The 16538-nt window shown below is 42.3% G+C and overlaps 1 protein-coding gene across 1 annotated transcript in view; it reads right to left on the bottom strand.

Moving 5' to 3' along the window:
* Window positions 1–9866: 9866 nt before the first annotated feature.
* The window catches only part of LOC131689815 (protein gooseberry-neuro), a 166499-nt gene continuing 159827 nt past the window's right edge, over window positions 9867–16538 (bottom strand). Inside the window, exons 5-6 of the mRNA XM_058975126.1 lie at window positions 10662–11120; window positions 9867–10600 (exon numbers count right to left, since the gene is read on the bottom strand). Of these exons, the coding sequence (XP_058831109.1) occupies window positions 10257–10600; window positions 10662–11120 (803 nt within the window). The 3' untranslated portion in view covers window positions 9867–10256. The remainder of the gene's footprint in view (window positions 10601–10661; window positions 11121–16538) is intronic.

Here is a 16538-nt window from a genome sequence, read left to right as displayed (position 1 = left end):
AACAATGATTCCAATAGGCTGACTGCTGAGATTCTCCACATCAAGCTGCGAGAGGAGAGAGCTGTGAATCTTCAACGTGACGCAGCTAGCTTCTCTAGCACGTATAATGGACTTCTCAACAAGCTACGATCAACGCAGCAATTCACAGGAGACGAGGGAGCAACGACGCTGGCAACGACGCTGTAGGTTTAGTTTAAATTTGTTTCCTCCAGCGATAGCAAGAGGCGAATGGGGTTAAATGCAAGTCGTGATCGTTTTTAACGTAAATTGTGATCTGTAAAATTTATTGTATTTTTTTGTATTTTTATTGTAAAGTTCTGAAGATGGCTGAAATTATAATCGAGTAAGCTGAAACGTAAACAGTAAGAGTTTTTTAATATAATCACCGAAAAATATCAATAAAAAACGATAGCAATATAACATTATGGAAATGTCTTTCATTCTTATTACACTTGGTAATTATATATAAGAGCACCTTTTTGCATTCATCGCGGTATCGGTTTGAATCGAAGTTTTCTATGTGGTCGCACTCCACAACCCGTAACTCCGGAGCCGGAAGTCGGATGGAGATGGAATTTAATATCAGTTTCCGGGGACGCAACACCTTTCATTTGAGACTAAGTTGATCAAATCGGTCTAGCCATTTTCGAGAAACCAATATAACCGTTATTCTGAATTTGGATGCTTCCGGATCCGTCGATGATGGCCAGTGTGGCCAAAGAGACTTTGAATGACTGTTGGTGACCTAGATCTACAAATTCAACAGTTGTGTTTACATTTTGGAAAAAAATTCACCTTTTTACATTCATCGCAGAGTTCGTTAGAATCGTGATTTGCTGCGTGATCGTACGTATCATCCTGTAATTCAGGAACCAGAACTCGTATCCACACAAATTTCAACAGCAGCTGATGGACCTTCCATTTAAAATCAACTTTGTCAAAATCGGTTCAGAAAATTCCGAGAAACCGATGTGGACAAATCAACAAATTTTGTTTTGTAACCATACTCTTCAACTCGTAATCCGGAACAAGATGTCGGTTGAAAATGAAATTCAATAGCAACCTATGGGAATATTATACATTTCATTTGAATCTTAGTTTGTAAAAATCGGTTCAGCCATCTCCGAGAAACCGATGTGGACATTTTGTTAACAAATCCGCACATACACACACATACATACATACATACATACATACATACATACATACATACATACATACATACATACATACATACATACATACATACATACATACATACATACATACATACATACATACATACATACATACATACATACATACATACATACATACATACATACATACATACATACATACATACATACATACATACATACATACATACATACATACATACATACATACATACATACATACATACATACATATATACATACATACATACATACATACATACATACATACATACATACATACATACATACATACATGCATACATACATACATACATACATACATACATACATACATACATACATACATACATACATACATACATACATACATACATACATACATACATACATACATACATACATACATACATACATACATACATACATACATACATACATACATACATACATACATACATACATACATACATACATACATACATACATACATACATACATACATACATACATACATACATACATACATACATACATACATACATACATACATACATACATACATACATACATACATACATACATACATACATACATACATACATACATACATACATACATACATACATACATACATACATACATACATACATACATACATACATACATACATACATACATACATACATACATACATACATACATACATACATACATACATACATACATACATACATACATACATACATACATACATACATACATACATACATACATACATACATACATACATACATACATACATACATACATACATACATACATACATACATACATACATACATACATACATACATACATACATACATACATACATACATACATACATACATACATACATACATACATACATACATACATACATACATACATACATACATACATACATACATACATACATACATACATACATACATACATACATACATACATACATACATACATACATACATACATACATACATACATACATACATACATACATACATACATACATACATACATACATACATACATACATACATACATACATACATACATACATACATACATACATACATACATACATACATACATACATACATACATACATACATACATACATACATACATACATACATACAAACATACATACAGGGGGCAGCAGGGACAGGAAGGACAGGAGTCTAGGGGCCTAATGAACCCCCCCCCCCACGGCCCTACTGCGAGTTGGGGAGCTTTGCTAGGATATGGTGGGGTTAAGATTGGGCTCTTCTAAACCTCTAAAAAAGCCATAACTCCGAAAGCAGCTCCGATGAAGCGAGTCTGTGCTGCTTCTGCTAAGATCCTAAGATTCCAATAATCTAAGATCTAGGCAATAAGAGCACTCCAGCCCAACCGGAGTGCCAACCGGCACATCAGGATCGACGCCAATAACATCCTGATTATGGTATACTGGCCATGGCGAACGCGAACGGACAGGACCCGGATGACGAATAGGATGGCGACTTTGGGCTGACAGGCGTGCTGTTCTACTCCCTGAGTAAGGAAGGATGACACCGACTTAAAATAGCGAGTGGGCTAACAGCATGGCTGCCTCCGTCCCAACAAAACCCTGGGTACGTTCGAAACTCGCCATCATTTGGTTGATGGTACTATGTTCGGTTGAAGCATTCCCGATTTGCGCCGATCCGGTTCTGAACACTACTCCCCATGAAGTGTCAACCCTTGCATGACCTTACTGCTGCTTTTCGGCAGCATAGATAATCATGGGATCGCGAGAGGCGACTATGTGCAGCGAGTGGAGATAGCGGCCCGGAGTTGGGACCCAATAAAATGGAGAAAAAACAAGCAACCGATATAAATGGAGCAGGCACGGTGAATCCGTTTGCCAGAAGTGGGTTGATGAGGTCACCACCACCAATAGTAGCTGAAGTCATCCAGCAAGAGCAGGAGGAGGGGAAGCCGAAGCAACAGCAACAGCAGCAACAAAAACAGCCGGAGCAGAGCGGAATGAGCTACACCCCACAAACGCCAAAGGTAGTGGTAGCGAGGTACTTGGTGGAGGAGCTCCACAAGTTCGTGGACACGAGAAACAATGACATTAATGATATTAAGGAGATGGTCATCAAAATCCGGAAGGCGCTACTGTCTGCCGTGAAAGAGTGCGATACGGCAACGCAGAGGGCAGATTCAGCTGAGCGAGCATCGGCGTCGGCTAAGGCCACTATCCTCCTAGCCCCTCCGAAACAGGGTAAGGAGAGGCAGATTGGAGTGAAGAACACGCCAGTTCCCATAACTCCAAAGAGGACAAGATCCTCGCCAGGAGACGAAAGACCAGGCGGGTCAAAGAGGCAGACGCCCGAGGACGCTGTTGCTGCCGAAGGAAATGACGCCACCTTACAGGATGAAAGCTGGAGTACCGTTGTAGGTCGAAAGGAGAGACGCGGGAAACAGCAAAAAAGGAAGGAGGAGCGAAAAGGGTAGCAGAAGAGGAAATCAGAACCCTCGGCTTGTCAGAAGGCGCCTAAGGGAGAAGCCGTGCTCGTCAAAGCAAATGACGAGACTACGTACGCAGCACTGCTCAAAAAGGTCAGAGAGGACCCGGAGCTGAAAGATTTGGGGGAAAACGTGTTAAGAGTCAGGCGTACCCAAAAAAATGAGATGCTCCTCGAGCTTAAGAAGAATACTACGACTAGTAGCTCTGCCTTGCAGGAGACTATAACTAAATCAATGGGTGGAAAGGCAGAAGTTAAAGTCTTAAGCCCGGAGATGGTAATTGTGTGCAAGGACCTCGACGAAATAACAACGGAAGACGAGCTGAGAGGTGCTATGAAGCAGCAGTGCAAACTGGGCGAGGTGCACATGACGATCCGGTTAAGGAAGGGATACGGAGGAACGCAGACAGCGATGATTCGTTTACCGGTAACCGCTGCAGACAAAGCGCTGGAGGTAGGTAAAGTTACAGTTGGATGGTCGAGATGCCTACTGAGAGCCGCCCCACGAGTGAATAAACAAGCGGAGAAATGCTTCAAATGTTTAGGCTTTGAACATTTAGCAGGGGCTTGCAAAGGCCCGGACAGATCCGGGATGTGCTGGAAATGCGGAGAGACGGGCCATCTTGCGAGAGACTGCACGCAGAGGCCGAAGTGCTTGCTTTGCACCCCAGCGGAAGGAAACAACCATCAGACGGGTGGCTTTAAATGCCCAGCCTACAAGAAGGCGACTGCAGGCCAACGGTGATGGAGGTGACCCAGATAAACCTGAATCACTGTGATACCGCACAGCAACTGTTGTGGCAGTCTTCGACAGAAACTATGTGCGATATCGCTTTGATCGCAGAGCCTTATCAAGTCCCCCCTAATAACGGTAACTGGATGGCGGATAGATCAGGAACCGCTGTGATACAAGTAATGGGAAGATTCCCCGTCCAAGAAGTGGTAGAACGTTTATACGAGGGTTTCGTGATAGCCAAAATCAACGGCATCTTCGTATGTAGCTGCTACGCTCCCCCAAGGTGGACAGTAGAGCAGTTCAGCCTAATGCTGGAGCAGTTAACCGAGCAGTTGATCGATCGGAAGCCGGTAGTCATTGGTGGTGACTTCAATGCCTGGGCTGTGGAATGGGGCAGTAGAGTAACCAACACAAGAGGGTGTATCCTGCAGGAAGCTCTAGCGAAGTTAGACGTACGATTGTGCAATGAAGGCTCTGTTAGCACATTTCGGAGCGACGGGAGGGCATCTATCATGGACGTCACATTCTGTAGTCCCTCATTGACAACGAACATGTGACCACCAGGAGATTCGCTACCGTATCGGTCAACGGAACCCCGCGGCAGTACAGAGAAGGGTGACCGGCGAACGAAAGTGGAAGACGAAAGCCTTCAACAAAGACCTCTTTGTTGAGGCACTTCGGCCGAACGGCGGGACCGAGAACGTGGATGCGGCTGACCTAACAAGAAGGATTGTGGCGGCTTGTGACGCCACAATGCCGCGAAAACTGGAACCACGCAACAAACGACGTCCAGCTTACTGGTGGAACGAGACGCTTAGTACGTTACGCGCTGCTTTTCTCAGAGCCAGAAGGCGGGCCCAAAGAGCAAGGTCGGAACCAGATAGAGAAGAGCGTAAGGCAGCGTTTCGGGAAGCTAGGGCCGCTTTAAAACGGCAGATCAGACTTAGCAAGTCAGAGTGCCACAAGGAGCTATGCCGAGAAGAAGATGCCAATCCCTGGGGTGACGCATACCGAGTCGTGATGGCTAAAATGAAGGGTCCGACGACGCCAGCCGAAATGTGTCCGAGCAAGCTGAAGATAATCGTCGAGGGTCTTTTCCCGAAGCACGATCCAACTATATGGCCACCGACACCGTACGGCGAAGAAGAAGGAACAAGCACGGATCGGCAAGTGACTAACGACGAGCTAGCAGAAGCATCGAAGCGCCTAAAATCAAAGAAAGCCCCTGGTCCGGATGGAATACCAAACGTGGTACTGAAAGCTGCGATCCTGGCATATCCGGACATGTTCAGGATAGTGATGCAGAAGTGCCTAAATGAAGGCAACTTCCCCGACATGTGGAAGGTCCAGAAGCTGGTGTTGCTGCCGAAGCCAGGGAACCCACCTGGCGACCCGACATCGTACAGGCCCATATGCCTGCTGGATACACTCGGAAAACTCCTGGAAAGGATCATTCTTAACAGGTTGACGAAATTCTCGGAAGGTGAGCGCGGACTGTCCAAGATGCAGTTCGGTTTCCGCAAAGGAGCATCGACAGTGGATGCAATTCGGATAGTGCTCGAGAGTGCTGAGAAGACATCTAAACAGAAGCGAAGAGGAGATCGATACTGCGCTGTGGTCACGATAGATGTGAAGAACGCGTTCAACAGTGCCAGCTGGGAAGCCATCGCTGCAGCGCTGCATAGAATGAGGGTTCCCCACTATCTATGCCAGATCCTGAAGAGCTACTTTCAGAGCAGAGTGCTGCTGTACGAGACGAGCGAAGGACAGAAGTCATTGCGTGTCACAGCGGGCGTTCCTCAGGGCTCCATTCTCGGTCCAAACCTTTGGAACGGGATGTACGATGGGGTGTTAACGCTGCAGCTGCCTAGGAAAGTGAAAATCGTAGGTTTCGCGGACGACGTGTCACTAACGGTGATGGGTGGGACACTTGAAGAAGTGGAGGTGTCGGTGACGGAGACAATAGACGCGATCGAGAGCTGGATGAACGGGGTCAAGCTGCAAATAGCTCACCACAAGACGGAGGTGTTGTTGGTCAGCAACTGCAGATCGGTTCAACGGATGCAGATCGACGTCGGAGGGCACTTGATTGCATCGAAACGTGCATTGAAGCAATTGGGAGTTATAATCGACGACCGGTTGAGCTTCAACAACCACGTTGATTACGCCTGTGAAAAGTCGGCGAAGGCAATGAACGCAATAGCGAGAATCATGCCAAACGTCGGCGGTCCGAGAAGCAGCACGAGACGTCTGCTATCTACTGTTTCGTCATCGATACTCCAATATGGGGTTTCTGCCTGGGGTGCTGCGCTGAAAATCAAGCGGGACCGTGCAATGCTGAACAGGACATTCCGGCTGATGGCCGTACGAGTCGCGAGTGCTTACAGAACAATATCGTCGGAAACAGTATGCGTTATCGCCGGGATGATCCCCATCTGCATTACCCTGGCGAAGGACGTGGAATGCTATCAGCGGAGAAATGCACGTAATGCTAGGAGACTGGTTCGAGCGGACTCGTTGGCTAAATGGCAACAGGAGTGGGACAACGCGGAGAAAGGAAGGTGGACCCACCAACTCATCCCAAATGTATCGGCCACTTCAATTTGACGCAGTTTTTGTCCAGGCACGGATGCTTCCGGAAGTACTTGCATCGGTTTGGACATGCTTCGTCACCCCTTTTCCCGGAGTGTGCGACTGTGCAGGAGACACCGGAACACCGCCGGGGAGTAGACCGAGTAGACCGCGTCGCAGAGCTAGCAGTGGGTCGTTGGGGCGCTGGTGAACCGGAAGCTACGCTCCAACCGGAATCGCCGGATAGACCTCAGCACCTACTGTATGGCCCGTTGGGTAGGCTAGATCCACCGCCGGGGACTAGATCGAGTAGATCGGGACGACGCGGAGAGCTAAATGGCTCACAAAAACGAACATCGGAATCAGGAGAAATCTACCGCTCGGTTGCAGGAGAATAGGCTAGATCCATTGTTGGGGACTAGACTGAGCAGTTCGCGAATAAGTGAGGGCGGGAGCTGAATGGCTCATCGGGAAAGTAGAGCGAAACGGAACGAGAGGAAGCCAAATGGCTCAAGAAATTGTGGTGTTAAAACAAAAGAAGAATCGGTATCGGGAGAGCCTCCTTCGCCGGGGAACTCTCCGTCGGCGTAAGCTAGATCCACCACCGGGGACTAGACTGAGTAGACCGCGACGAAATACCACCAGTCGCAGGTCGTCGGGGCATCAGCGAACCGGACGCCCTGCTCCACCGGAATCACCGAACTGACCTCGACATCTGGTTGGTTGGCTCGGTTTCGGGAGAACTTCTCTCGTCGGACCACTTGGAGTTTTTTAAAATATGGCGGAAAAATGCTATAACTTTCGAAGTAGTACTCAGAAAATCACAATCCATACCTCTTCTTAGAGAATTTATTAGTATTTGAATGAAAATATTTTTGTTTCTTAAAAAATACAAGACAGTGGGGTACTGGGTTCAAAACCTCAATTCATAATAATTTTTCTGCTCCGTGCTGCAAATAATGTATATTTTACAGTTTTGTTAATGTTTAAAATCTCAGAAATCGAACGGAACTTTTACGTCCTTTGTCGGAATACGAGAAGTTTGGGTTATATGACCTTTTGTCATTCATATAAAATTTTATCATTTTCTCATACATATACCTCTGTTGTTCTTCAAACAATTTTTAAAAAATGTACACTGTTGAACGTGAAAACTTCTTAGGAACAAAATAAAAATAGATTCGTTGCCGGTAAATTTCAGAAATATAAGATTTTTGGAAATCAACTCTACAAACCATATTTTTATTCAGTAGATATCCTAATACTCCAACTTCCCGTATTTTCCCAGAAATGAAATTTTTCTCATGTGATCCCTAAGCGTATTCTACTTTAGGAGTAGTGAATTAAATAATAATTTACTGTTAAATGGAGCTGATATGTGCAATTTAATGATAATATAGAATCGAGAGTGAATGCCTAAAAATTTAATGTTTCTGAATTTTTCCAGTAACGAATCTATTTTTATTTTGTTCCTAAGGATTTTCCACGTTCAACAAGATACCTTTTATGGAAGTTGATTGAAGAATATTATAGATATTTGCGCGAGAAAATGATAAAATTAAATATGAATGACAAAAGGGCCTATAACCCCAACTTCTCGTATTCGGACAAAGGCTGCAGAGGTTCCGTTCGATTCCTGAAATTTTTTACCATTAGAAAAACTATGAAATATGCATGAAATATGAAATTGCAGCACGGAGAAGAAAAATTATTAAAAAATAGGGGATCTTGGGGACAAAATGACCCAGTACCCCACTTACCCGTATTTTTTTAGGAAACGGAAATATCTCCATTCTATCGTTCGCTCAGCCATCGGGGCGTTATCCTGTTTGTGAGATCGCGGGCCCTGATGTGCGTACATGATCGCGAAGGGCTCGAGCGTTTGTATGTTAACGTGTTTCTTGCGTGTGCTAGTCTGTATGTAACTTTACCTGCATAAATTCGATTTTATAACCGTGTATCCATTCGCATATTCGCGTGTATTCTAGAATGATCGCGCGTGAACCGTTAATCTGAAACTTATTTTTTAGAGTGCGCATTCTTGTGCGAACATGAGCGTTTGTAAGTTTCCGCTTGAGATCGCGTTTATATGTTTATTTGAGCTAAAACATTCACTTAATCATCGGGATGGTCAATGGTTTTCACGTCTGCGAGATGGCGGGTTTTGGTGTGCGTGGTTGATCGCGGAGGTCTTAAACGATTGTATGTTAACGTGCTGAATGCTAGAAGAGAGTGAGATTTCCCATATCAATAGGGATTCCCTAATGCCGCCATGGTACGCGTTGTTTAGTGGATATGGGCGCCATTTATTTAATTCATTCATGATCGCGCGAACACATGTGTTTGTAGGTCCGTGACTGAGACCGCGTTTATGAGTTTATAAGTGCTAAAATGTTAACTAAATCACCGGGGTGATTTCATGTTTGCAAGATCACGAACGTAGTTGTGCGTGGACGAAGCTCGAGCGTTTATATGTTAGCGTGTATGTAACTTCGCTTGAATAAATTCGATTTTATAACCATGTCGCAATTCGTATATTCGCGTGTGTTCTTGAATGATCGCGCAGACCGTGACTCTGATGCTTAATTTTCAGTGTGCGGTTCAGATACTAGAAGAAAGTTTCCCTACATCACTAGAGTTCCCATGGAATGTGTTTCTAGTGAATATGAGCATCATTTTTTGATTGGTCCAATTGAAGTCATTAGGCTAAGCTGCTACGACCGTAGGTAGAGATGTCCGGACGAGAACGATTGATGATCGCGCGAGCGGTGGATTGATTCTTGAGACCGGTTTATAGGTGCTAAAGCGTTCACTTAATTACCGGTGCATTTTAATGTTGGCAAAATCACGGGCGTAAATAGGCGTGGATAATTTCAATTGCATGTTAGCGTTTGTGACCAGGATTGTGTTAACGCGAAGGCCACGAGCGGTTGTACGTTTTGAATGAGAGAGATTGGGAGTTCAAAAATTGGACTATGAATCCTTGGAATAATTAGCCGTTATTCTGTCATATACGCCAGTTCTGCATCTATTCCCTAACAACAACACCCAATTAAATTGCTAATTTTCAACTCCCAAGGCAAAGACAATTCTAAACAAAGTGTATTCATTGGCCATAAATATACCTTCCAACACTTTGGCTAAATCACTGATGAATTTCACTAAACTAATATAGGAAACTTTCGAAACGATTGCTCAACTAGTACAACTTATCTCTGGCCGCAAAAACGTCTCTCATGACCAGTACTTGGCCGCCGCCAGACTGTTGTTGCTGTACGCTTGCTGCATCTGGTGGTATTCCGCGGTCGGGACGGCCGACGGTGCCGATGGAGTACAACCGCTGACCAAATTGGCACCATAGCTCTGCCCCGGATGCGGTGGATAGGACTGACTCCAGGAGGTCTCCTGTGGTCCAATATTGGCCGCGGCTGTGGCCAGCTTAGCCGCATAGCTATCGCCTAGGGAGGTGCTGCCACCGTGTGCAGCCGTAGGACTCATCTTTATCGAGGACGAATTCTCGTGTGCCGGTTTAATGTACTCTTCGTGCATCATCTTGGTGTACTCGTGGGGGATGAAATCTGAAAGTAGCAAGTAAATTGAGTAAAAATAGTAAAAATAAACAGAATTCCTTTCACCAACCTTGACTATTCTGGTGGAAGCTTATTGCATTCGGCCCAAAATTCTGCCCGCCAAAGTGCCCATGCTGAAAACCGCTCGTAAAGGACGCCGGATTCTGGCTAACAAAGTCGTAATTCGCTGCCGCGGCCATCTGGTACGATTCCTGCGTCGGAACACCCGGATGGTATTGGGACATTGGAAGCGAACCGAGCGAACTCATTGGGGTGGACATTTGCGAACCGGCGTGTTTCCTCTCCCGGGCACGCCGATTGCTGAACCAAACCTGAATCCGGGCTTCGGTCAGGCCCGTGTTGGAGGCCAGCTCCTCCCGGGTGTACACATCCGGGTAGTGTGTTCGTTGGTATGCCTTCTCCAGCGCTTCCAGCTGCTCACCGGTGAACGTCGTTCGAGATCGGCGCTGTTTGCGCTTCAGTAGGATGCCTGGTTCGGATTCGGTGTCGCTCGTGTCGGAACCGCGACCTACAGTAACGAGAGAAAATGGAAAGGAAATCGGTTAGATGGTGACCAAGAAAAAAAACGGAGTCAAGCGTTCTAAATTTAAGACATCTGGTGTGGTCGCGTTTAATTGTTTTTAATTTGCCGTCAAATTAGTTGAATTTTTGAGGTTCAAGGCCTGAACGTTGGCAGTTAAATTTTAATTTCACGCTCGATTGGCATTAAACAGCGCGACAACCTCCGACGAATGGAAAGTGCTCGAATTGAAGATAGTGAAAGTATGTCTATTTCCGTTCATTTTTTTATTCCGTTTATTTCAGAGATCTTGGACTTATTCAGTACTATCTGTTTTGCACTTTTCAACTAAATACACATATTCTGAACATTTCTAACCAATCTTTAGGACATCGTAACTTTGAACGCGATGAGAATACCAACCGCCATCAGTTAGGCAACCAGAAGGAAAACTTGCGTGCAATTTTGAATGCTATGCGGGAAAGAAGTTACCGTGCCAGTTTATCTTATAAGCCCACATCCCATTCGATTTTTTTCCAAGTCCCATACATTTGCGGTTTAAACTTTCCACCGTGCGGTGTATCGGTTCGATAGCCGGATTTAAACTTCCCAAGAATCCGGCCATCCGGATCGACAAGGCAAAGCAGTAAATGTCAAAACAGCTTTCGACGCCCGTCTCCAATTGAATGGCAAACGGATTTGTCCGAATCTTTATGCGAGTCGGGTCGTAAAAGTTTTCTGGTCCCTGGCGGGGATGCTCCGGAAGTAGAAAGAATACAAGGAAACTGTAAGCCGGCCAGCATCCAATACGCGTTACCGCAGTTTACGATTTGTTTGACACAAATTGCTAATTCTTTGGTGTGTGGAGCTGGTTTGCGCTCGGTTTTCTCTCGAGCGGGAAGAGGTTGGTTCCAATACTGGATAAGATTTAACGTTTCGAAAACAAGGCAGAGCACTTTATTGTCTGCGAGTTAATGATGATGCGAAGAGTAAAAGTCGGAAAACTGTTTCGACTTTATCGTTGCAATCGAGGGAAATTTACGAGTTGGACAATTCATTCTGACAAAGAATCTAATTTGCTAAAGAGTTGCATAATTTTACACAATGTGTCCTGATCTCAGAAGAAAGACCTACACCATCGCAGAATCGTGTCTTATTTTGACGTTTCCCACCCACGCCACTTGATCTACTTAATTAAATTTCCATACACGCACCCTGAAGAAAAAAATCTCATCCATTAATCTTCCCCCGGGCACAAAGCCCTTTTACAGGTTTCACATTTCAAGTTCACCGCCAACGCCGCCGCCGCAACCAAAAACCGTAAAACGGCAGCCCAGAACTTGTCACCGAAGCGGCCTGGCTTCAAAGCCGAACTTGCTTTGATTCATTGGTTTTCCTAAACATAGAGAACTGTGTGTATAAAGAAAGGGAAAAGAACATTTCCAAAATCCTTCAGAATAGGTTGTAGGTTCCACTTTTTGTCCCGCTTTGTGACGGTTCGGCACCGAAACCCACCCATCAAGGCAGGGGCAAAATAATGTTGTACGACAACCTTCTAATTGTTGTCACACCGCAAGTTGTTGGCTGGATAGCGGGCGGGTGGCTTTGATTTTGAGGGTTTATCGGCCGAGGGAATGGAACTGTTGCGAGTGAGAAGACTTGCGGTGTTTAGGTTTTTAGAGGCACTTTCTAATTGGTAGCAGACCGGCAATAAAGCGAACTGGAAGAGAGAGTAATTAGTGGTGCTTCGAACAGGCTACTTTGGTTCTTTGAATAATTGACTTACTAATGACTGATGGATGTTGAGAAGGGAAGTTGAATCGCTAGTAGAGGGAGGGCTGAGAGAGAACAAGACAAGGTTTTCCCCCAATAGCGTCTGCTTACTTAGCTTGTTGTACAAGATCTGCGCGGTATAACAATTTTAAGCTAAATAAAAATGAAAAGACGAGAACAAGAGCGACAATTAAAATGTAGGAAAGTGCCAATTTTTAATATGAAGCTCTCTGCCGACTTTTAGTGACGGTCCGGTCGACAGTTTATGGGAGAATTTTGAAGCGATCCTTTCATCATAAGACAATAATAGTAGACAGCAGTAGGTTCAGACATGTAGCCTCAAAGATGGTTGGGGAGCTAAAGCCCCCCGCCCAGAGGTTGTTTTGAAATACTTTTTAAATCGTCAGTCCAAAACAAATATAAGTTCCAAATATTGGCAAGTTGACGGAAAAACTTTCCTCTGGTTCGGACACAAGAAAATATTGGAAATCAAACCTGGTATTTTTTTTAAAAACCATTTTATTAGTCGAGATGTGCACTCGTTGACGGTTTAGCAGGGACATTTCTTTAAGAACTTGTGAATCAGCTATAGGTCTTCTACACGGGAAGATTTTTTAATGTTTATTTTAAAAGAAACATACAGAAACCCTCAAACTTTGAAGATTTTTTTCCAAAAATTTTATCGTGGTTTTATTCCTACACATCGCATGATGCAAGTCATCAAACAAAATGCCATATTGTAAGGTATACATTTTTCAGAATAGTGAATAATAGAACTTTATTATTGTTCATAACATATCCATGCGTGTTTGAAGGCATACCGTTAAGGATTTATGGTGAAACATCATGAAAGAGCAACGCAAAATAAATGCGCCCCATGAATTCTACTAAAAAAGAGCATTCGGTAATATTTTTTCTGCAAATATTAAAACAACACTTAACCAAGTTTTAGTAAAAAATGTTAAATGTTTTGTTAAAAAGTGCAGATTCTTTCAAAAAATATCTCAAAACGTTTGATTCCACCCTTCATACGAACAAGAAGGCGTATATTTGAGAAATTTTACTTCGCAATTTGCTATTTTTGCTTCAAGGTGACATTTTTTTAATAAAACTTGGTATACTTGAAAAAAATTTTCATAAGACAATTCCTCCTAAAACGGTCATAACTGAGCAATTCATATAGCAAGCGTGTTTATCATGGCACTTCTGCATCTGTTGAGAGTGACAAGTTTTATGCTGCATCTATGTTGAGAGTGACAAGTTTTATGCTGGACTAAATCACAGCTTGCTGCTTTTGATTATTTTGACAGTGACTTTGTCCAGGATGATAAATCTTTCATTTATCATGGGAGTTTTTACTATGTAACGGTGCGGTTGTCAAATTTGAGTAGCGCAATAGATTAAAATAAACACACTGAATACTCGCCATCTCTATAGTTTGTTCACCATTTACTGTCAGTGTCATTCCAATCGAGCACGAGATTTGTCAATAGTCCTCGTTCGATAAAGATTCGCAGAGATTTTCTTCAAATTGTGCACCGAAATCTAGGGACAGATCTCTTGAGATGCATTTTTAAAAAGCAACGAAACTAAATATTTACTTTCCATCAAAATAGAAATTTGAAATGCATTTTACGTTGCGTGTAAGACACCAAAGCCCTGCCACAAACTAACTCTACTCCAGCAAAGTTTCGAACGAAGTAGATCAGCGTAAGACGCTTGTTGAACAAATGTTTCGACAAAAGAGTGAAAGTTGATGCAAAAATGGAAATGAAATGCTTTTTTTTCAAATTTGTTATGCATTTCTGGAGTGATCTGACTCTAGACCGAAATGCTTTTGTATGAGCTTATTGTGCTTATTGAACACAAATGATCTAATTTCGATATTTACTTATTTTTCAAACGAATGTTATTTTATTAACATAAGTCACCAAATCGTAAATCGTTTTAAAAATAAAACAATTAATGATTAATGAGCTTCTCGTGATTGACAACTGCATCAGCACGCACAAAAAAGCTCTCACCTTTATTTACCATCTTGATAATTATCCTGGAGAAATGAGAAAAACAAACCAATCCTCTTGTCAGCGGTTGTTCAGAAATTCCTAAGAGTTATTAACCTGCAAAGACGAAATGATTCTGTCTTGATTCGTCTTCTGCTTTGGGTCAAAAGAAATTGAGGGAGAATTCCATTTCCGAATGGTATTTTCGAAGTAACTTATTTGCACTACAGTTACTATATTACATGCAAGTAAACAAAGATTCGAGCTTCTGATGACAATTTTATAACTCCTTAGTATAGCTCATGCCTTTAATAAGAGTAATTATTTTAAAGAGGTGTAAATATAGACATTACAAAACCTGAATACGTGCAATGATCTACGATAAAACTGTCTTATAACTTAATTTCTTGTAGTATGTTAGTTTTATTCCAGTTTTAACAAAGTATATGGAACCGTTTCACAACCACTATATAAACTTGTATCCTAAAGCTTTATCGTGGAAGTCATAACATAGTTTTATATTGAAATTTAGGAACAAATGAAATGACAGCTGCATAAAACCATAATAAAATCACCGGTTTCAAGGAATCCTTCATAAAACCAGGATAAAACAATGATAAATCCCCGAGGCATTTTAATTGTTACTTGGGATGCATAGTGGCCGGAAACCCCAAAAACGTGAACTTAATTCACTAGAGACGAAACCATCGAATATATTAACGTGGTATCTTTGGACGAATTGTTCGTAAAAATGTTCCCCACAATCTGATAAAAATTAAAATTAGGCATGACTTTCTACGATCAAACTAATAAAATAGCTTTTTGTACTGACGAGGTAGAAAGTTGGTGTCTTCGACAAAGTTTTAGAAATGCTCGCAATGAAGAATTTTGTTGAACAATTTGAACTTGTAGTACTTAAAGTTATTGATTTATAAAGTGATTTCTATGGCAACACCTCTAAAATTTAGTTTTTTAATATAACTTTTTTTCACTGTAACTTTACGTGCAAACCATGTTTCATACAAATGTGTAAGCATTAAAACCACATAATATTGTTGAAGACTGTCGGTAAAAAAACTTATTCGTTTCAAAGTTATTGAAGATTTTAACATTTTTTACCATTAATCACAAAATTTTACGACAAACCGAAAAAAAATTTCGTTGATTTTTACATGGAAAAAGTAAAAAAACATGAAAAAGTGAGCTAGAGGGTTCTATAGTGCCACCCATGAAACCTTCTTACCTTTATTAAGCGTTGTCTGGATATTGAAAATAGTGCCTGCCCGTCTATTTTGGTTTGCACCTTTCTCTCTTATACGCAGTTGAAGCTGGTGTAAAAAACCTATTTTAATCCACCTAGCGGTGCAATTGTGCCTTTCTCAATCATGAATCACGAGAATGTGTGCGTTGTTTATATTCATTAAAAGCTTTTAAATGCATATATTACATTTTATTATTATACATCACATGACAACTATATACAGGAAAATAAATCATTATTCGAGTTCTAAAACTTTGTAAAAGATAAAACAGCCACGGTAATGTTAAACTGAAAAAAAGGAGCAAAATCGGCAAAGTCCCAAAAAGTTGATTTTTATAAAAAAAAAATTTTCGAGATAACATAAAATCTCGACGTTTCATGCATTTTAAA

This window comes from Topomyia yanbarensis, chromosome 3, assembly GCF_030247195.1.
Source record: "Topomyia yanbarensis strain Yona2022 chromosome 3, ASM3024719v1, whole genome shotgun sequence".
Classification (NCBI taxonomy): domain Eukaryota; kingdom Metazoa; phylum Arthropoda; class Insecta; order Diptera; family Culicidae; genus Topomyia; species Topomyia yanbarensis.
This window is presented reverse-complemented; position numbering and strand designations above follow the sequence as displayed.